Here is a 21,359-nt window from a genome sequence, read left to right as displayed (position 1 = left end):
GGAGCACAGGCTCCGGACGCGCAGGCCCAGTGGCCATGGCTCACGGGCCCAGCCGCTCCGCGGCATGTGGGATCCTCCCGGACCGGGGCGCGAACCCGGTTCCCCTGCATCGGCAGGCGGACGCGCAACCACTGCGCCACCAGGGAAGCCCCTCTCTTTCCTATTTTCGATCAGCCCTTTGGCATCTGTGGGAAATACTGAGCTCTCTGAGCTAACGATTGCTGATTGCTCTCCTAGGTTTACTTCTGGGGGTGCATATGGTTCTTCCTCTTCCTTTGTTCCTTGTTTCTGGAACCCCTGCTTAGTATGTGTGCTGTGCCAGGACAGGTTGCTTCTTCTCTCTGTTCAGGCTCTTCTGCTCTTATTTTGGGAACACTAAGTGTGGTGGATATATCCTTCCCGTGTAGGTCTTTTTCCTAAGTTATATATACTCAGGTCTAAAGTACTGAGACTTGTGTGTATTCTTGGTGAGAAGCAGCAGCTGTGACTTGGTGGAAATAGCCCTGGATTTGGAATTGGAAGCCCAGGTTCAAATATTGATTCTGTTTCATGCTTGTTGTGTGACCCTGGAAGTTACTTTGCTTCTGAATCTGTGAAATAGGGATGACAGTAATGATCTTACAAAAGTTTTGTTGGGGAATAAAGAAGGTGGCATTTTTATAATCACTTAGTGCATTGGAAAGCGCTATTTCAAATGTGAAGTACCTATGCTTATTTTAAATGGCTGAAATGAAACCCAAATTTTAAACCACTGCTGCAGTACTTCTTAGCTTGACTTCTTTATTCAGTAAAAGAGAAAAACTCTGTCCTTTTATATCCCAAGCTTCTTACACCTTCTGTCTTCACATTGAATAACCCGTACTTAATAAGGTTTTCTTTTTTTCCACTGGGTGTAACCCAGCTCCCTTGGGAAATTTGGGATAGCCATGTCAGCTGTCATGGTATCAAATGACATATCAAATGCTCTGCTCTCTTCTTATTTACCTAAGTCTGGAGATTTTATGTGTCAGAAACCTGTTAGAAAATCTCTCGTGTGGGTATATATGCTCTTTTCTGCTTACCTTTTTAGTAGGTTCCACTCTTAGAAACCAGCCCTTAATATGGTGCTAGAAACTGAGATTTTTATTTTTAAAGGGGAGACCTGATTTTTATTTATATACATGTATCAATATATATATGGAATAAGTAGTCAGTATAAAAGTGGGGGATAATATGAAAAATTTAAGATGTCCATAACTGGCAATTTTTTTCTTAAATGTGATCTAGTTGCAGATAGACTCTTTTAAATCATTAAGGGACAGATATATATAGAAAGCACAGCCAATAACAGTGAATACACATTGTTCTCAAGGGCATGTGAAACATTCTCCAGGATAGATTATATGTTATGCCATAAAACAAGACTCAATAAATTTAAAAGGATGGAAATGATTCAGAGTGTGCTCTGACCACAATGGAATAAAATTAGATATCAGTAACAGAGGGAAATTGGGAAATTCACAAATATGTGGAAATTAACCAACACACTCCGAAGTCACTAATGGGTAAAAGAGGAAAGCACAAGGAAAATTAGAAAATAGTCTGAGATGACTGAAAACAGAAACACAACATAATTCCAGCACCAGATCAGAAGGATTATACACTATGACCAATTAGGATTTATCCCAGGAATGCAAGGTTGGTTTTACAGCTGGAAATCAGTGTAACCATAATAATAGTAAAGGACAAAAAACACATTATCTCAATAGCTGCAGGAAAAGCATTTTAGATGGTAAAAACACTCAACAAACTAGGAATAGAAGGGAACTTCTCAATGTGATAAAGGCCATTGATGAAAACCCACAGCAGCTGCCATACTTAGTGATAAAAAATTGAATTTTTCCCAAGATCAGGAACAGGACAAAGATGTCCTTTTATGTCACTTCTATTCAGCATTGTACTGGAGCTTCTAGCTGGGGCAGTTAGGCAAGAAAATGAAATAAAAGGCATCTAAATTGGAAAAGAAGTAAAACAATCTATTTGCAAAGATGTGATCTTGTATATAGAACATCCTAAGGAATCCACTATAAAACAATTAGAGCTGGGCTTCCCTGGTGGCACAGTGGTTGAGAATCTGCCTGCCAATGCAGGGGACACGGTTTCAAGCCCTGGTCTGGGAAGATCCCACATGCTGTGGAGCAACTAGGCCCGTGAGCCACAACTACTGAGCCTGCGCGTCTGGAGCCTGTGCTCCGCAACAAGAGAGGCAGCGACAGTGAGAGGCCCGCGTACCATGGTGAAGAGTGGCCCCCGCTCGCCGCAACTAGAGAAAGCCCTCACACAGAAACGATGACCCAACACACCCCAAAACAAACAAACAAACAAATAAATAAAAACAATTAGAGCTAATAAATAAGTTCAACTAGGTTTTAGGATACAAGATCAATATAAAAAAATCCGTTGTATTCCTATACATTGGCAATGAATAATCCAAAGATGAAACTAAGAAAACAATTCCATTCATAAAAGCATCAAAAAGAATAGAAAACTTAGAATAAAGTTAACGAAGAAGTGTAAAACTCACATTCTGAAACTATACAACATCACTGAAAGAAATTAAAGATCTAAATAAATAGAAAGACATCCTGTGTACTTGGATCGAATGACCTAGTATTGTTAAGATGGCACTTTTCCCCAAATTGATTCAACATACTCCCCATTAAAATCCCAGCTGTCTGTTCTGCAGAAGTTGACAAGCTGATCTTCATATTCATATGGAAATACAAGGGACCCTGAACAGTCAAAACAATCTTGAAAAGGAAGAACAAAGTTGGAGGACTTTAATAACTTACTACAAAGCTACAGTAATCAAGACAGTCTGGTACTGGCATAAAGGGTAGGGCAGACATACAGATCAGTGGAATAGAATGTAAGTCCAGAAATGAATCCTTACATTTATAGTCAATTGATTTTCAACAAGAGTGCAAAGACAATTCAGTGAGGAATAGTCTTTTCAACAAATGGTGCTGGGACAAGTTGATATCCACATGCAAAAGAATGAATTTGGACCCTTTCCTCACTTATATATATAAATGAACTCAATCATAGACCAGAATGTAAGATCTGAAATAGTAAAACTCTTAGAAGAAAACGTAGATGCAAATCTTCATGACCTTAGGTTAGGCAGTAGTTTCTTTTCTTTCTTTTTTATTGTGGTAAAACAGGCAGTGGTTCCTTAGGTATGACATCTAAAACACAAGCAACAACAACAAAAAAATAGGCAAATTGGACTTTATTAAAATTTAGAACTTTATGTTTCAAATGACACCATCAAGAAAATGAAAGCACACCCCACAAAATGAGAGAAAATATTTGCAAATCATTTATCTGGTAAAGAACTTTTATCCAGAGTATATAAAAACTCATACAATCAACAATAAAGACAACCCAATTAAAAACATAAGCAAAGAGTTTGTTTTTTTTGTTGTTGTTTTTTGTTTTTGGCCGCGCCACGTGGCATGTGGGCTCTTAGTTCCCCGACCAGGGATTGAACCTGCTCCTCCTGCATTGGAAGCGCAGATTCTTAACCACTGGTCCACCAGGGAAGTCCCGCAAAGAATTTGATTAGACATTTCTCCAAAGAAGATGTCCAAATTGGCCAACAAGTCCATGAAAAGAAGCCCAACACCCAGAGTCGTTAGGGAAATGCCCATCAAAGCCACAGTGAGATGCCACTGCATACCCTCTAGGATGGCTATGATAAAAAAGATGGACCATAAGTATTGCTGAAGATGTAAAGAAATTAGAACCCTCATATACTTCTGTGGGAATATAAAATGGTGTAGCCACTTTGCAAAACAGTTTGGCAGTTCCTCAAAACCCTAAACATAGAGTTATATCCTGTATTCTAGTTAACACTCCTATTTGTATATCAAAGAAAATTGGAAACCTGTCCACACAAACTTGTTCAGGAATGTTTACAGCATTATTCATACTAGCCAAAAAGTAGAAACATTCCAAATATCCATCAGCGGATAACTGTATGAACAAACTGTGGTACAGCTATCCAATGGAATATTATTCAGCCATAAAAAGGAATGAAATACTGATCCATGCTATGAGATGGATAAACCTTGAAGGTAGTATGCTAAGTGAAAGAAGTCAGATATGAAAGACACATATTTTATGACTCCATTTATATGAAGTGTCCAGAATAGGCAGATCCATTCCATCAGAAAGTAGATTATTGGTTTTCATGGGTTTGGGAGAGGGGGTTGGAGAGTGACTGCTGAAGGATGATAGGGGTTTCATTTTGGGGTGATAAAAATGTTCTGGAATTAAGTAGTGGCGATGTGTGCACAACTTTATGAACATATTTAAAATCGCTGAATTACATACACTTTATTATTTTTTAACATCTTTATCGGAGTATAATTGCTTTACAATGGTGTGTTAGTTTCTGCTTTATAACAAAGTGAATCAGCTATACATATACACATATCCTCATATCTCCCCCCTCTTGCGTCTCCCTCCCACCCCTCTAGGTGGTCACAAAGCACCGAGCTGATCTCCCTGTGCTATGCGGCTGCTTCCCACTAGCTATTTTACATTTGGTAGTATATATATGTCCATGCCACTGTCTCACTTTGTCCCAGCTTACCCTTCCCCCTCCCCGTGTCCTCAAGTCCATTCTCTACGTCTGCGTCTGAACCTAGGGGCAGTATGTACACTTTAAAAGGGAGAATTTAATGATATGTGATATATATTTCAATAAAGCTGTTACTAAAAATCACTAAGGAGTCATTCAGGTTTAAGGATCTGTTTTCCATTGGTATAGTAAACAAACGGAAAAAAAAGCTGGTCACAGCTATGAAACTGTAAATGAAGCTCTCTGAAAAATACAACAGAAGTAAATGTTGCTAGCGTGAGTGGAAATTTAGGACCCCTTTTTCTAGAGGAGCCAGCATATTGGTTAGTGTCTGTGATGAGCCTTGTTTCTCCAATAAACTGGCTCCCTGCCGAGGTCTCCTGTTTTTACGTAAGACCCTTCCTTGGGAATCTGTAATCTATATTATTACTATTCTTTCCTGTCTGGGGTAACTGCCTTGGTAATGTAACCGCTTGGTATGCTGATGTTGACACCGGTCTTGTGTATATCGTTGGGAGAAGAAAAGTCAGCAGTCAATAGGGAGGTGTCTTTGTTGTCAGTTAGTTTTGGTTTCACAGTTCTTGAATGAATAAGATGAGTGTTATTAAATAACTGCTTTTCTCTTTTAAGACTTTTAAAAATGTCTCTTTTCTTCTTAGAAAATATGAAGAGTAGAGGAAATTATTAAGAAGTAGGAGGTAAGCTCTCAAACCTATTACTCAGAGGCTACCTATTAATCTTTTACATACTCTATTTTTGTTCTTTCCTGTAATTTTTTTCACATATGGGCTATATCATACTATATGTATATAAATGTCATACATTGTATATGCTATATGTGTAACTATGTATATGCAGTTTAATGCAGTTTCACATCCTTATTTGTTTAGTTAATTACTAATTTTATTGCAGGTATTTTATGTATTTTTTTTTCCCACAGAGACTTAAGCTTTACAATTCTTCTGAAGAAGTTAAAAAGTGTTGTGGATTTTTAAAAGTTCCAGACAATTTTAAACACATAGAGAAGTGAAGAGAATGGTGTAACAAATTCTCATGTACCTATCTACATGCTTCAGCAGTTTTCAGTGATGTCCGTGTTGTTTCATCTTTGAGGAGTAGAATAAAAATAGAAGCAATTCTGCTTATTATAAACCTGCCATAGGAGAAGCAAAAATAAAATTAAAACTATGTTCTACTTTTGTAGTTCACAAAGAAAAAAATATTTTAAATATCTGAAAGAGTTTTAAGAAATTACTTCATTAAAATACTAGTGAAGGCAAGTAGTAACCATTATGAATGAATAACTTATCTGGCACTTGTGCGGTATATTTATTTTCTCCTATTATTTTTTTATAGTATGTATACAGTAATATGGAGCTGCTTTTTTTTTTTTGGTACTTATTTGTGTTTTCCACCACATAATTTGTGGAAGTAACTAATCCACCAATTCCATCTTTTTGGGAATTTAAGTCTTTCTTCTTGTTTTACACTTCACTGATAGTTATGCATTATATTCCATAATACGAAAGGGAGATTTTCCTCCATTATGAAAAGGTAATGCCTGGTTTTTGAATAATACTTTTCTCTTTGTAATTATAAAAGTAACATATTTTCTATATTCATCATAGAAAAAATTTAGAAAATACAGAAAAGTACAAAGAAAAATCTGTAATCTTAGTACCAGAAATTAACCAATGTTAATGATTTATTTCTGTTCATATGACCTGCACTTTTAAGACAGTGAACTTTCTTCTGTTACTCACTTTTGGGCATTTACATCATACATTGTGGGTTTTTTTTTTTTTGTCATGACTTCACTGTAGTTAATTATTATTCACACTGGGGTGAGTGATAGAGAGAAGAGGGAGTTCAACTGATTTTTTTTCCCCTATTGCAGAATATTCTTATGATAACTTGAGGAACTTCAGATTTTAATGCTCTCTCCAAGGTAAATAATTGTATGCCCACCTGAAGTCTCATGATTCTGCATTTCAAAGATGATGTGTACAGAGCTCCCTGGAGACCACAGCACTGTTGGCCTTTGGTGCTGGAAGTTGACTGCTGGGCCTTGTCTGTGCTCAGTCTTTCTGGTCTGAGCCACACTTTCTGAGAATAAGAACTCTTTTTTAAAAAAAAATTTATTTATTTATTTATCTGGCTGTGTTAGGTCTTAGTTGTGGCATGAGGGATCTTCGTTGTGGCGTGCAGGGTCTTTCGTTGCAGTGCACAGGCTTCTTTCTAGCTGTGGCGTGCAGGCTCTAGAATGCATGGGCTCAGTGGTTACGGCCCGCAGGCTCTCTGGTTGTGACGCGTGGGCTGTAGAGCGCACAGGCTCAGTTGCCCCGCGGCATGTGGGATCTTAGTTCCCTGACCAGGGATCGAACCCGCATCCCCTGCATTGGAAGGCGGATTCTTAACCACTGGACCACCAGGGAAGTCCCAAGAACTCTTTTTAGTGTTCAGCATCATAGGGCTCTATGTAAGTGGAATTTCTGGTATCTGTTAATTAAGAAAAATTTTCAAGCTCAAAATAAGAATTTATAAATACTTTTTACATTATTTTTTCATTTAAAGATTCATAACTGCATTGCATAAGTTTGAAAATACGGCTAGGAATACTTAGGTCATGGATAATGCATGGCTTGTGTCTACACTAATTCTCAGACTTAAAAAAAATTAATTAATTAATTAATTAATCTTTGGTTGTGTTGGGTCTTCGTTGCTGTATGGGAGCTTTCTCTAGTTGCAGCAAGCAGGGGCTACTCTTTGTTGCGGTGTGCGGGCTTCTCATTGCGGTGGCTTTTCTTGTTGGGGAGCACAGGCTCTAGGTGCGTGGGCTTCAGTAGTTGTGGCACGCGGGCTCAGTAGTTGTAACTCGCAAGCTCAGTAGTTGTGGCTCGCAGGCTCTAGAGCACAGGCTGAGTAGTTGTGGTGCACGGGCTTAGTTGCTCTGCGGCATGTGGGATCTTCCCAGACCAGGGCTCAAACCCGTGTCCCCTGCACTGACAGGCAGATTCTTAACCACTGCGCCACCAGGGGAGTCCCTCTCAGACAACCTTTAATCACTCCACCCTCTCACCTCAGGGGCGGGGGTCATTAGTGTTTGCAGGTTGGGAACCAGTGCTCTGGCCTTTCCAAATGGCTTGTTTTCCCTTGAGCAGGCCATAATCTGTTCTTTTTTGTGTTTTGTCCATATGTATTTGCACATTCCTTTTATCTGAAATGTGTTTTTGCATTTTTCCTATCCCCCCATTCCTCCCACTCCCCAAGAAGAAATTGAACTCTACTAATGACTGCCAGTGACAGTTTTCTTCTGATTTTCAACTCAAGCAAACTTCATTCATTCAAAAACTATTTCTCGAGTGCCATGTTTGTACAAGCCATGGTTGTAGGCATTAGGTGAACAAGATAAGCAAGGTCCCCTCTTTCATAAGACTGACAGTCCTGTGGGAAAGTCATACAGCAGATAGGTAAACAAGCATGTGATAAATTACAACTTGTCATAAATGCTCTGAAGAGAACAGGATGCAGTGACAAGGGACCAACCCCCTAGAGTGGTCTTTAAAGGGCTTGCTGAGGAGGTGACACTGAAGCTGAAGTGACAGCCAGGCCAGCGCAGGCATAAGGAGAATGTTTCAGGCATTAGGAACAGCAAGAGATAAGGCCCCGAAGTGGTAAAGAGCTTGGCACCGAAAAGAGGCCCGTGCCTGGGACTGGTGTTCAGAGATATTTGGCTCGGACACTCAAATTAGGGAGTCGTCAGTTTTATAGGCATTTAAAAAATTCATGGAAGTGGCTGCTTATTATTTTGGGGTGAGCTTCGGCTTTGGGAGAGGAGCAGAGGTGGTTAAAGAAACTTGAGGAGGTGCAGCCAGAGAAGTAGCAGGAAGGCACGCTCGTTTGTGGGAGATTTTTCGGAAGGAAGGAGGGGTCAGTTTTGGGATGCCTCTGAGAGGTGGGGTTGGTGAGGTAGGTCTGCCAGCAGGGCCGTCACTGGTGCTCCTGAACAGGGCCGCTGCAATGGAGGGGTGGCAGGGGGCCCGAGGGGAGGGCTGCAGGGTGAACAGGGAGTGCCTCCGTTCAGCTCGCGGGTGTAGACAGCTGCTTACAGGGGCTCCACCGTCCCTGGTGTCTCTGATGGAAGGCCTGTGAGCTCCAGGGGCCTTGAGGAAGTCTCTCAGCTGCTGGGAGTGAGCCGATGGAGGGGAGCTTGCAGGTGGATGCTGGAGAGCAGGCAGCTGAAGAGGTTGAGGGGGCTGCCCCGGGTCACTGGCGAACGTCCCAGTTGTCTCATCCTGCCTGCTTTATTGAGCGAGCAGCAGGTGAGCCGGTCAGGAGGGAGCGGCAGGGTCGGGTAGATGGGCGTCTGCGGAGCAGACGGGAAAGCTCTTTGGGACAGAAAGGCAAGCGGAGTTGCCACGGAACGTGAGTTGGAAGGCTGCTGGTGGCGAAGGGCTCTCTGAAGTTTGAGGTCAGTTTAAAACCAGCCTGGTGACTGGGAAGGAGTTTATGGAATCGACGAGGTTGAGGCAATGCACTTGAACAAATGAGCTGGAGGGACGGGCAGTTGTGGCGGGAAGGGAGGACGGCACGGCAGGGAACTGAGGCCCAGGCCAGGGGGGCTTGCCGGGGCCCAGAACAGAAGGCTGAAAGGAGCGGGTATTGTCAGCCGAGGGGTGGTGAAGCCGCTACAGGAGATGCGAGGAGCTGGGGAAGGAGGCAGGGAGGCCGGAGGCCGCATCCGCAGTGGGTAAGGAGTGACTGGGGGGGTGACGCGTGAAAGCCAGAGGGGGGGCGGGTGCTGCCTCTGCCTGGTGTGCGTGGCAGGGGCCCATCCTGAAGTGCCCCGCTGAATTCCCTCAGGCAGCCGCTTCTCCTTTCTCTGCCACCGTAGCACCACCTGCAGTCCCCGGCTTAGGGCCTGTCCCTGTACCGCCACCACCATCTGCTTTTCTGTCTCGTCCTTCTTCCAGGCAATGACCTTCTTGAGGGCCTTGACCAAGTCTTACCTTTTGTGCTTTCCAGGAGTTAGCCTGGGCCACTTGTCCCACCGCTGGCCCAGGGTCTGTTCACTGCGTGAATGTGTGGCTGCCAGTGGGTGGGCTGTGGGGTGTCCAAGGAGGAGAGAGAATCACTGCTGGCGGGGCACGGCCGGGTGTCTTTAAAGGTTCACACCGTATCGTAATTACACAAATGACTGTAAGGCAGAAAAGTTGTCTCATTGATAGAAACAGCTGCTTTTGCCTAGTGTGGGTTGGTTCTGCTCGTTTCTAGCTTCCGGGCTTGGCTTGTCATTATGATGCCTGCTTTCTGCATATTTTCCAGGGAAATTTTTGACGTGCTTATTGATTCACTGGTGCTGGTAATTTAAATTGTACTACTTGATGCTGTGATATGGAATATTATTTTATTAAAGCTTCCTGAGTGCTTTGTAATTTGATTTCTTGTTTCTTAATCCTCTACTTCTCATGCCCCATATAACTTTAACATTTTCATGTTTGAGTTATTAAGTACCCATGCTTTGAACTTTCAATGAGGCAGTAGTATATAGTAGTGTAGTATAACAAAAATAATACTAACTTTGGGGCCAGGCAGATCTGATTTTCAGTTACCACCCGACAGTTACTAGCTTTAAAATCTTGGGCAGGGTTTTTTTATTTTTTTTTTTTAAATGTTTTTTAACCTAACCTTTCTAAGCTTCATTTCTTTATCTTCAAAGTGGGAGTAATGGGAATGCCCTTGGCGGTCCAATGGTTAGGACTCGGCACATTCACTGCCGTGGCCTGGGTTCAATCCCTGGTCGGGGAACTAAGATCCCACAAGCTGCACGGCCAAAAAAAAAAAGTGGGAGTAATAATGCTTGCCCATCTCAGAGGTATCTCACTGTCTCTGTTGCCACACTTCTTCCCTCAACCATTCACAAGTTTCCACGTCCCTCACTTGCTTAGGCTTCTTCCCCCTATTAAGTGCCATAACTGATGTAGGACGTCCTTTCCATGTTTCGAGACAAAGCTTAAACTGAGCCTTGTCTGACTGGTTTTGGCTTGGTCATTCCAGGCCTTCTTGATCCATGCCTTCTCTAAACAACCAAAGTACTTATTCATAGCCCTTATTTGGCAGGCGCGGCATTGTATCTGTGAAGTCTGCTAACTGTGCATCCTGTGTTTGTGGTTTTTTTTTGTTTTTTTTTTTGTTTTTTTTTTTTTACTATTTATTCGTGTATTTGGCTGCACTGGATCTTAGTTGTGGCATGCGAGATCTTCGTTGTGGGACACGGGACCTTTTAGTTGTGGCATGTGGAATCTAGTTCCCTGACCAGGGATGGAACCCGGGCACCCTGCCTGGGAAGCGCAGAGTCTTAACCACTGGACCTCCAGGGAAGTCCTGGAGCTATTTTTAAAAAATGCCCTGTGTCGGGCTTCCCTGGTGGCGCAGTGGTTGGGAGTCCGCCTGCCGATGCAGGGGACACGGGTTCGTGCCCCGGTCCGGGAAGATCCCACATGCCGCGGAGCGGCTGGGCCCGTGAGCCATGGCCGCTGAGCCTGCGCGTCCGGAGCCTGTGCTCTGCAGCGGGAGAAGCCACAGCAGTGAGAGGCCCGCGTACTGCCAAAAAAAAAAAGCCCTGTGCAAGCCCTTCCCACCCTTAATCTTACTTAATGAATGTGGAGCCAGTATTCTTCCCATTGCCACTGAGGAAGTGGCAGAGTCAAGACTGGAGGCTGTCTCACATGTGTACATTACATCAGGCTGTCCTGCTGTGTGTTTCTTCATTCTTGTTGAGCCTGGTATTTTTTAACTTTTTCCTGTTGGCCTGCAGCAGAGTTGGGCTGCTTCTTGTGATGTAATTGTAAATGCTTAGGAAACTCTCCCTGGGGGGTACAGGGGGGAGAACACATATACTTATTTGCTTGGGTAGCTAAAAATATCTCTGCAAGGAGGTACCGGAAGCTAGCGACAGTCTTCACTTTTAGGTGGGGAAACGCAGTGGCTGGGGGACAAGAGTGGGAGGGAGGTCTTGTACTTTTGTGCAGGAGGGGATCATCCGTTACTTCTTTTTTTAAATTAAGGAGAGAAAGAGAGAGAGAACAGAGGGGACCAGTCTGCTTAATGCGTGAGGGCTTCTAGTATCTCATTCTGTGGGTTTCCTCCATAAGGAGTTTGTGACCTACTTTTGAGTGTGCTAAGCCTTTACTGCATAATTACCATCAAGAAGCATATACTTATTTGTTAGAAATCTTATAGAATTCCAATTGAAGAGGAAGTTTTCATATAATATGTAATTTAAAAATCACAGGAAAGAGACTTGAATGCAGGGCTCCTTCCTCTCCTGGGAGTGGAGACTTTTCTCTCTTGCCTGTTGCTTCCCAGCTAAGCATGAAGTCTGACCTTCTTTCCCTGAGCCAGAACAGAACTAGGCCAGACTTGTAGTAACAAGGGTTTGAAGGTGGGGAAGGGAAACTTATGGCCATGCAACCTTAGAAAATTACTTACCTTTGTCTCAGTTTCTTCCTCTGTAAAATAGGGATGTTAGTATCTACTTTAGAGAGTGGGTTGGAGAATTAGAGATAGTCTGTATAAATCATCTAGCATAGAGCCTGACACCTCATGTGGATGCTCAAAAACGGTATCATCATCATCATTACTGGTTAGTGTCTGTTGATCTTAGGCCCCTTGAAGGAATAAAGGATATGAGATTCTTTTCATTGAGAATGAAAGATAGATGTTTAGGGGAAGAAGGAGTGTATCAGTTATCTACTGGTGTGTAACAAAGCACCACAAATCTTGTGGCTTAAAACAACAACGAACTGTTTCTTATCCTTTTGTGGTTTAACCTGGTGGTTTTTGTCTCCTTAGATGTATTTGTGTAGCCGCAGTCAGAGGATGACTGGAGAGGCTGAATGGTCCCCCCCGTGGACTCACTCATGTGTCTGGCAGGTGCTGCCGGCTGTTTTTGAAGCATGTTGGTTCTCCTCTAATGGCCTCTCGTGTTCAGGAGGCTAGGCCAGCTTTCTGACAGCACAGCAGTCACGCAAGCTCCAGTGTCAGACCTCTGCTCGCTCCTGCAGTCTCTGATTTCCCACTGGCCAAAGCAAGGCTCAGACCAATCCCAGGGTCACTGTGGGGGGATGAGACCCCACCTCGGTGGAGGAGGAGTAGCAAAGCATCTGTGGCCCTTTTTAATCTGTCACAAGCTTGACCTTATTAGATCTCCTTCTGGGGCTAAAATTGGGCCCCCAAAGAAAAGGTTCTGTTGGTTTCTCCACTTTTCCTGTATCACTGAACCCTTCATTAGTCTGACATAGGAGCTCATTAGGGAACTGGGGATATTTTGTTTGGACTAAAAGTTGGAGCGAAGGGTAATAGCTCCTTTTCTGTATTTGAAGATCTTTCTTGGGAAGGAGGGACTAGTTTCAGGGTGTGGAAATGACTGGAAAGCGCGTACTTCCTCTGTTTAAGGAAGGATTGCCACGTGAGACAGCGAGTCTTCTTGATTGGAAGTAAAGCAGAAGATGGGTAATCAAGTGCCAGGGACTTTGCAGGAGGGTTTTCCTCATTGAAAGACTTGGCTTGTTTCTCATTCTAGAACTCAGAGAGAGCATTGTGCTTTTTTGCTGTGGGTAGGAATCGGGTGGGGGTGATGATAGGAAGGGAGAGATTCCCTGTGCTCAGACTGGAAGAGTTACCCTGCTCCGAATTTTAACCTTACTTGATTTATAAAGGTCAGCTCTACCTGCTGAACCCCTGAGGGTCGGCATCTACTGTCAGCGTGAAGAACGTTTCTATTTGGTACAGTGTCGGGGGCATGCTGCATCTTGAAGCCAGGTTTTCTGTGCGCCTTCTTGGATTAGAATGGAAGGAGCTGAGAGAAGAAATTGCAACAAATAAATGTGTACAGTTGTTCCAGCAGCTGTAGATTAGATGGTCGGCCTGTTTAATTTGTCTAATGAAAATGATTTTGGTACTTACCCCATATCATGTGTTTTGCACTACCCCAAGCGTGATTTTGAGGTCTCCTGATTTTGTAACAAAACACCCAACCCAGTTGGTGCTATTGTCAGTGGAGAACACTGTGTCAATAGAATGTGATCAGAATGTGAGCCTACTTCCTTTTCTCCCTCCATCACTCTCTTTGGAGGAAGAGGCAGGGACCACTACCTACTCAACCTGTTGTAAAGCTGCTGAGCAAGAAGTTTGGTGTAGGTGCTGCCTTTGGCTTGGGTTAGTGTTACCGGGCTGGCCAGTTTGGTCAGTGGTGTTTCTGTGGAGCCTGCCTCACTTCCAGCACTTGGATTTTTTAGAAAACTGAGAGTGAGACACTAAGCTACAGTACCTACAGGATTCAGATGCAGAGTGGTGTTAGGTTTTTGGTGGGAAGCAAAATTTAAGCTACAAATAAATCTTCCAGCTGAAGCAGATGATTGCTCTCCTGACTGGTGCATTTACAAACTGGAAAATTGTGAAAAACCTCAACCCACCAACTGTGAGGCTCATTGGCTCTTTGCTTTGGGCTTCAGTGTTCTTCCTGATAAAAATAATAATTATGTTATTCGGATATGGTTGCCAAGCGTTCATGCTTCTCGCTCCACTTGTGCTTGTAAACGATGCCGCAGCGTGAACTGCTTTGTCTTTGATCGAACGTTTCCGAACACTGGCGAGTTTTGTTACCTGAGCTGATCTGTCGTTCTCTTCTCTAACTTTTCAGAATGGACTGCTGAATTATGAAGTACTCCAGACCCAGGAGGAGAGCACCACTCTGACATTCACTGCCTTCTCCCCTACTAGTTATTTAGATTGGACTTTTAATACCCTACCAGCTGCTCTTCAGACACACATGGTGCATTGTTGCCACTCCCCAGATTGCATCTCTGAAACACAGGCTCTTAGTAACCTTCAGCAAACAAAGAGGCCGCCTCCCGGGGACGCTTGCTGGGAGGGTGTCACCCTGACTGCCCTCTAGCTTCGGCTGGCTCTGGATTGGAATTCTGCCATGGAGCCTCGCATGGAGGCCTGCCTGGCACAGGTGCTGCAGAAGGATGTGGGGAAGCGACTGCAGGTTGGCCAAGAACTGATAGACTATTTCTCAGACAAACAGAAGTCTGCCGACCTTGAGCATGACCAGACCACATTAGACAAACTCGTGGACGGACTCGCTACCTTTTGGGTGAACTCCAGCAATTACAAGGTAAGCCGTGCTCTGGAAGACGCTCTTCTAGGTGGCCGGGCAGCCGTGGGGGATCAGAGTGGGTCCTAGAAGAATCCTTGTGAGCCGTCAGCATGACCCCTTGCTTTCCAGTAAGAGCAAGTAGAGTTTTCTTGGATTTTTGTTGGAGCTCAGAAAACCCCTTGTCCTTTAGCGCACTGAGAGAAGGCCAAGTGACCGGGTAAAGAGAGGCTTTTATGTGGGAGAGGTTGCAGGCATTTGCGGCCTTGAAGTTAGAGTGACTATCGCGTCTAGCAGTGAGTGGCCCTTCGTTAATAGCAAGTGGCTTCACCGATTTTCTCTGGGGGTGGAATTGGCAGTAGATGTGGGCATTTTACCTGCATTTTAGCCGTTTTGAAGTCGGCCCAGGTACCCAGCCAAGGGCCCTCTGGTGACTTGTGTGTAAAGGCCTGGAGGATATCCTTCAGGTTCCAAAGATCAAGGCTCTTCAGGTGCCCTTGGCGGGTGGGAGGGGCCAGGCGGGGTCCCATGACCCGTCTGAGTTGTGAAGGTTGATCGTGTTGCCATTCGAGGACTAAGTTTTCATGAATGAAAACTGAGCTGGGCTCAAAGTGCTAAAGAGGTGTCGTTTCCCCCCCTCGCCCTCCCCACCTTTAGTTTGTTAAGAAGGTGGCCCCTTTGGATCCCGTTGAGGTGGAAGACAGCGCGGGACGTGTGCTAATAGGTGCTATAGACATTATAGACAGTCGGGCTTCCAGAAACAGAACCTTTTGCGATTTTTTCATTGAACCAGTCTTCTGACATGGATTCGGACTTGGAAAGGGTGCTTACAGGATTTCTTTGTTTGCTCTAGTATAGACTGTTTTCCAATTACATTAAACCTTGATCTTATCTAAGAGTCAGCAGGCTTTAGACTTGCTACCTTGGGCCCTAATAGTTCACTTACAACTGGACATAAAATTTACCCTAATAGTCTCTGAAAGCGGAGCTTAAATTTCCTGTTTCATTCATCTGTTTGTTCATTTAGCTGAAATTAACAAGTGCTGGCTGCTGGGTGGTGGGAGCATTACAAAGGGGTGGGTGGTAGAGACTCTAGTTCCTTACATTTTTGAGGTCTGGGAAGTCTCCTCGTCTGTGTTTGAATCACGGCTCCATGAACCTTTCTGTGTGCAAATCAGGATGCTTCTGGCTCAGAGTAACTGAATGCTGACTTAGTTGACTTAAAGTTATCTATCATAAGGAGACTGAGTAATTTCCGTTAAGTCTGCATAGTTAATACAATGGCCAGGGAAGAATGTCTGCTTGTGTCTTTTACTTGGGAGGAAACCTTCTCTGAAGCTCCCCAGCAGACTTTTTTACATCGCATTGGCCAGAATGGCTTTGCGCGCCCACCATAGTATCACTGGAAATGGACAGGTGTCCACGGTGGCCTTCAGCCATCACGCTCAACCTCCGGGTCCTACAAAGGGGTTCAGCCTCCCCTGAGCGAAGCGTGTGGCCGTGTGGAAGAGGTGGGGTACTCGGGCGGTATCAGACTCCTGATAGGAAGGAGGAGGTGAGGGATAGGAGTATCAGTCAATATTAAGACTTGGTTCCTGTCTTCAAGGGGCTCGTAGTCTGGGGGACGGGGTGGGGGGAGTGGGCGTGAATAAATAAGGGAATGGTTCCAAACAGTGTCGAGTGTGCAGTAATAGAGATGCACAGAATTTGGTGGGAAGACAGAAGAAGAAAGTAGTGACGTTGTCTAGAGGAACCCAGAGGTTTGAAGACTGGGTCTTTTTTTTGTAATAGGAATTGCAGAGTCACAGAGGAGTGAAAGATTAAGACTTGACCCTTTGTGAAGTAGTTTCTAAGAAGGACAGCTCGGTGGGAAGGAAAACAGGAAGGTGGGGTTTGCTGCTGACTCGTGTGTCGTCATGAACAAGTCACTTTACCTGTCTGTGCAGGGCAGGTGTTTGACTACATCTTCTCTCAGGGCCCTCAAGCTCTGATGTCTTGTGTGACTTCATACCGATGGCTTTGGAGTCAAGGCCGTGCCTTGTGGTTCTGATCTGACCCAGTGCTGAGCACCCCCCTGTCTCTAAGGTCTCTAAGTATGGTGACTATGGGCCTCGTTCACCCCTGGAGCCTAGAGCCTAGAACGTAGCAGGTGCTCGACGAATCCTGGTTACCTGTGCGAACTCAGGAATTTAGGCATACTCTCGGCAAGTGTTCCTGGTTGCTTTACTGAAATCTGGAAACGTATCTTTTAGGGACCCATACCTGTTTTTTTCCTTTATCATAGAGCAAGATTTCTCATTCAGAGCCTGAAGTACACTTTAAGTTTTATTCGAAGGGATTCACTTTGTATTAAATAATTCTCTGAAGCTTGGCTTCTTGAAATTTTTTCTTTTCAAATTCAGGACTAAAAAGATAAGAGAGGAAAAGGGAAGTACTTTTGGCCTTCCAAAACAGTAGTGCTTGGGTATTGTTATTCCTTTTCCTAGCAGGGAATGTAGATGAATGCCAGCGCAAGGTCTTATTTAAAAAAAATAGTTGGCCGAAGCTTGAATCACTTTACCTTTGAGTATTTCTTAACATGGTAGACAAATTTGTACCTGGTTTTGATTAAAGTTTAATAGCTATCATTTCTTGCTTATTTACCGTATGTATTTAGTATTTCATTTAATCTTCATAACATCCCTACAAGGTAGATGGTGGTATCCTAATTTTATACATGAGGTCACCGAAATTACTGAGAATTACGAGGTAATTTCTACGTCTGATTATGGAACTGGGATGTAAATGTAGGTCTCTCTGGGGACCTCCCTGGTGGTGCAGTGGTTAAGACTCCATGCTTGCACTGCAGGGGGCTTGGGTTTGATCCCTGGTTGGGGAACTGAGATCCTACACACCATGCAGCGCAGCGTGGCCAAGTAAATAAATAAATAAGTAATTTAAAAATGTAGGTCTGTCTGATTTCCTAGCCAGTGTTCCTTTCAGAATAATAGAGGTCAGCAAACTTGAAGAATAGAGGTAAACATATTAGGCTTGGTGGACCCTGTGGTCTTCTTGTAAATATTTAACTAGTTTGGGCCATTATGATGCAAAAGCAGCCCCAGAGAATGTGTTCATGAATGGGTGTGGCTGTGTTCCAGCAAGACTTAATGTACGGGAACAGGTGGAAGGTCAGTTGGTCCCCTGGACGTCGTTTGCCAACTCCAGCCCTAGCTAGAACATTGAGCACCTACTATGTGTAAATGCTTCTCCTTCACGGGTGGGAACCATTCGTGATTCAGCTGGGGGAAGAGTGAGCCTTATAATTTGCACATAAGTTGGGAATAGGGGAGCATTCATTTAGTTTAACTTAAATAGAACGCAGTTTGCTTTTGGAGCATTTTAGCTCTCTTGCACAGACTCATTTTAAGGTCACTATGCGGTCTGCTAGCCTATCGCTGCTTATCTACTGTGAGCTGGCTGTGATCACGGGTGCCTCTCTACACGGGGTGCTGAATTGAATCTCGGAGACAGAGTGTTGCATGAAGTAGAAAAGAGTAACTTTATTGCTTTGCCAGGCAGAGGGGGATACAGCAGGCTCCTGCCCTCGAAAACTAAGTGTCCCTTGAGGAGGAACCAGGACCCTGCCCCAAGGCTGCACTGTTGTTTCTTGGCTGCTCCTCCCATGTCTCCCCATCCCCTCCCTTCCTGGATTAGCAACCGTTGGAATCTGCCCCTCGGAACTCAGAGAAGGTCATGGAGGCTGAACGGAAGGGCTCCCCGTGCCAGGAGCCCATACAGGTCCTGCTCAGTTTCAGCTTTGGACTTTCTTGGGTCACCTTGGGGAGTGAGTAACTGGTTCTTTAAGTAATGTCCTCATACAGGCGGCGCACCCTGGGGCTACACTGTGGGGTGCCTTTCACCACCCCACCCCACCCCGTTGCTGGAAGAGCTTCGTAAGTCTTCCATGTCACAGTGACCGTGGGAGACACCGAGGAGACGGGAGACTTCTTCTTGATTATGGGGCTCCTTTTCTAGATTAGCCTGACATGAAAAATAAAAATAACAACGAAAAATTTGAATATGGCTGCCCTCATTGATGTGGTCTCCTCTTCCTGTTTTACCTGAATAAAACTCAAAGAAAGAGGAAGATGGTGGAGTAGATTCCTCATGTACCTCCAGCCACTTTTCTTGTCTCCCCCCTCTTTAGGTGAGAAGGGATGAAGGTAAGAGTGAGCTCACCTGGGGAGGCCACCTGGGCCGTGGCAGTTGGAGGGAATTGAGGGAGCCTTTCCCAGCTTTCCCAGGTCATCTGAGCAACTTGTATTGAGCCAAACAGCTCCGTGCGTGCAGCCTGGCGGATTTTCACAGGGCAGGAACCTGTGCGTCTAGCGGGCTGATCGGAACAGAGCATCCCAGTGGGGACCAGGTGCTTTTTTGAATATAGTCCCTCAGTCCCTTCTCTGCAGTTACAAGTTCCCCAAATCTCTGAAAACCTAGTGTTCTTCATTTTTCATTTGATCTGAAGTGAAGCGATATGAGACTACTTATGGTCCTTATTTACCTGCTTTTAGGGCATGTTGTGCTGCAGAAATAGTCACGTTTGATGGTGGGTGCTGGCCCAGGTTCTGTTCAAGGGGATACCTATCTATCTATCTATCTATCTATCTATCTATCTATCTATCTATCTATCTATCTACCCATCTGTCTATCTATCCATCTATCCATCTGTCCACCTGTCCCTGCCTGTCTATCTATCTGTCTAAAACTGTGTGCAGCATTTTACCCTTCTAAAACGTGAAAATTCAGTGTTCCAGAACACATTTGGCCTCCAGAGTTTTGGATAAGTGACTGTGGACTTGTATTTAATATTGTAGAATAATAATAATGACCCACGGTTATGGGACATTTCCTATGTACCAGAAATTGTGCTAAAGATGTGTTCATTTTAACTTATTATTGCCATATGAAGTAGATCTTGTTACCCTCATTTTACAGATGAGGACATTGACGTGCACATAAATCGGGTAACTTGTTGAAGGCGACAGAGCTAGTGACTAAGGTTTCTGGGACTTGAACCCAGGTGTTCATGCAATGGCTGAAGTACATTAAGCACCTATCCTGTGCGGGTACTGCCCTGGGGGTGGGTATACCGTGGGGGAAAGACAGGCCCGGTCCCTTCCCTCACAGTGTCCGGCCAGTGCTGGGCAGTCTCGCTCTGTCTAAATCTAATATATGTGGACTCCAGCCCTGGGCACTGTTGTCTCAAGGCCCAGGCCATGCTGACTTTTATTTGAAATTTGTAGGTTCCCTCTTAACTGAGGGCTTCCTTCCTCCCCGTCCATGGTCCTCATGGGGGACAGGTAAGGCAGATGCGAGGACAGGGCACAGTGTAGGGTCGGGAATAATCAACTGTTAGATTGCATCGTAGGAGCGTCTGTAAATGCCGTAGCGCCCAGAGGCAGACTGCAGAAGGTTTAGTCCCTCCTTAGCTGCTTTACGGGGCGCAGTGTGACCCCTGCCCCAGATCAACCTTTATGGCTGGAGGGGCAGGTGCTGACAGATAGCTGGAGGCCCCTCTGTTTCCCTTGCCTATCTCTAGAACCTTGGCTTCCATTGAGGCTTTAATTTTCCCCCTTTGTCCTTGAGAGGAGAGCCACAAAAGATGATTGGATTCAGATTAAGTGACTTCCGTTTCTTTTCTTGGCTGTCGGCTTGGTGCTGCCTTAGCGATGAGGCCTTCCAGAGGCTGTTCATTCTTCCCAGGTTTCCCCTGAAGCATTGTCCTGTGGGTTGCCAGAGGTGAATTTTTCTGGGTATAGTTTTAAAAGACAGGTGCCTCTCGTAAGTAGGAAAGCTACAGTGAGCAGTCCTAAACAAAAGCAAAAAAAAACCAGGAAAAATTATTTCAAGAAAATTTATGCAGCTTGTCAAATAAAAATGGTGTCCTTAACGTATGTGATTAATGGCATTTCTTCCTGAATATGTGTTTATGTATATGCAAGGGCAGCAAAGTGTATTTGGAGATAATTCAGGTTGGAGTATGCGCAGTCTGGATTCCCGTCCTGGCTCTGCCACTTAGACTTTTGAGCAGGCCATTCTACTCACCTCTGCAAGGGCTCTGATGATACCTGGTACACAGCATTGTGATAAGGGTCCAGTGAGCCAGTGTGCGAAGGTGCCAGGACTGCTTGGTAGCAGCACGTGGTCAGGAAAAGAAGCAGATGAAGATATGTAGTTATTGGGCCCAGTGATAACAAGATCTGTAGAAAGTGAACTTTTACGTGGGACTGAGTCTGTGTGCCTTCCTGTAGTCCTCGTCCGCCTGTGCCCTGGAGCAGAGGCCTGGATCTTTTGTAACACAGTGAGAATCCTTGGACCCTGCACTGTTGATAACAAAGGCTCTGAGCAGAGCAGCCGCTGGCCCGAAATTCTGAGGGTGAGTTTAGAACCTACTGGCAGGGCTTCCCTGGTGGCGCAGTGGTTGAGAATCCGCCTGCCAATGCAGGGGACACGGGTTCGAGCCCTGGTCCGGGAAGATCCCACATGCCGCAGAGCAACTAGGCCCGTGAGCCACAATTACTGAGCCTGCGC

At 44.7% G+C, this 21,359-nt stretch overlaps 1 protein-coding gene across 8 annotated transcripts in view; it reads left to right on the top strand.

Annotated features, from left to right (window-relative positions):
* The window catches only part of CLASP1 (cytoplasmic linker associated protein 1), a 273,539-nt gene that overhangs the window by 11,232 nt on the left and 240,948 nt on the right, over positions 1-21,359 (top strand). For 6 of the 8 annotated variants that reach the window (XM_055087270.1, XM_055087279.1, XM_055087276.1 and 3 more), the window contains one exon: positions 14,331-14,810. In XM_055087270.1, the coding sequence (XP_054943245.1) occupies positions 14,616-14,810 (195 nt within the window). In that variant the 5' untranslated portion in view covers positions 14,331-14,615. Of the gene's footprint in view, positions 1-5,284; positions 5,326-14,330; positions 14,811-21,359 lie in introns of those variants that run through there. The other 2 variants (XM_028501167.2, XM_055087294.1) reach the window with 1 other exon arrangement.

Source organism: Physeter macrocephalus, chromosome 2 (assembly GCF_002837175.3).
Source record: "Physeter macrocephalus isolate SW-GA chromosome 2, ASM283717v5, whole genome shotgun sequence".
NCBI lineage: Eukaryota > Metazoa > Chordata > Mammalia > Artiodactyla > Physeteridae > Physeter > Physeter macrocephalus.
The sequence above is the reverse complement of the archived record's forward strand: the minus strand, read 5'-3'. Positions and strand labels throughout refer to the sequence as shown.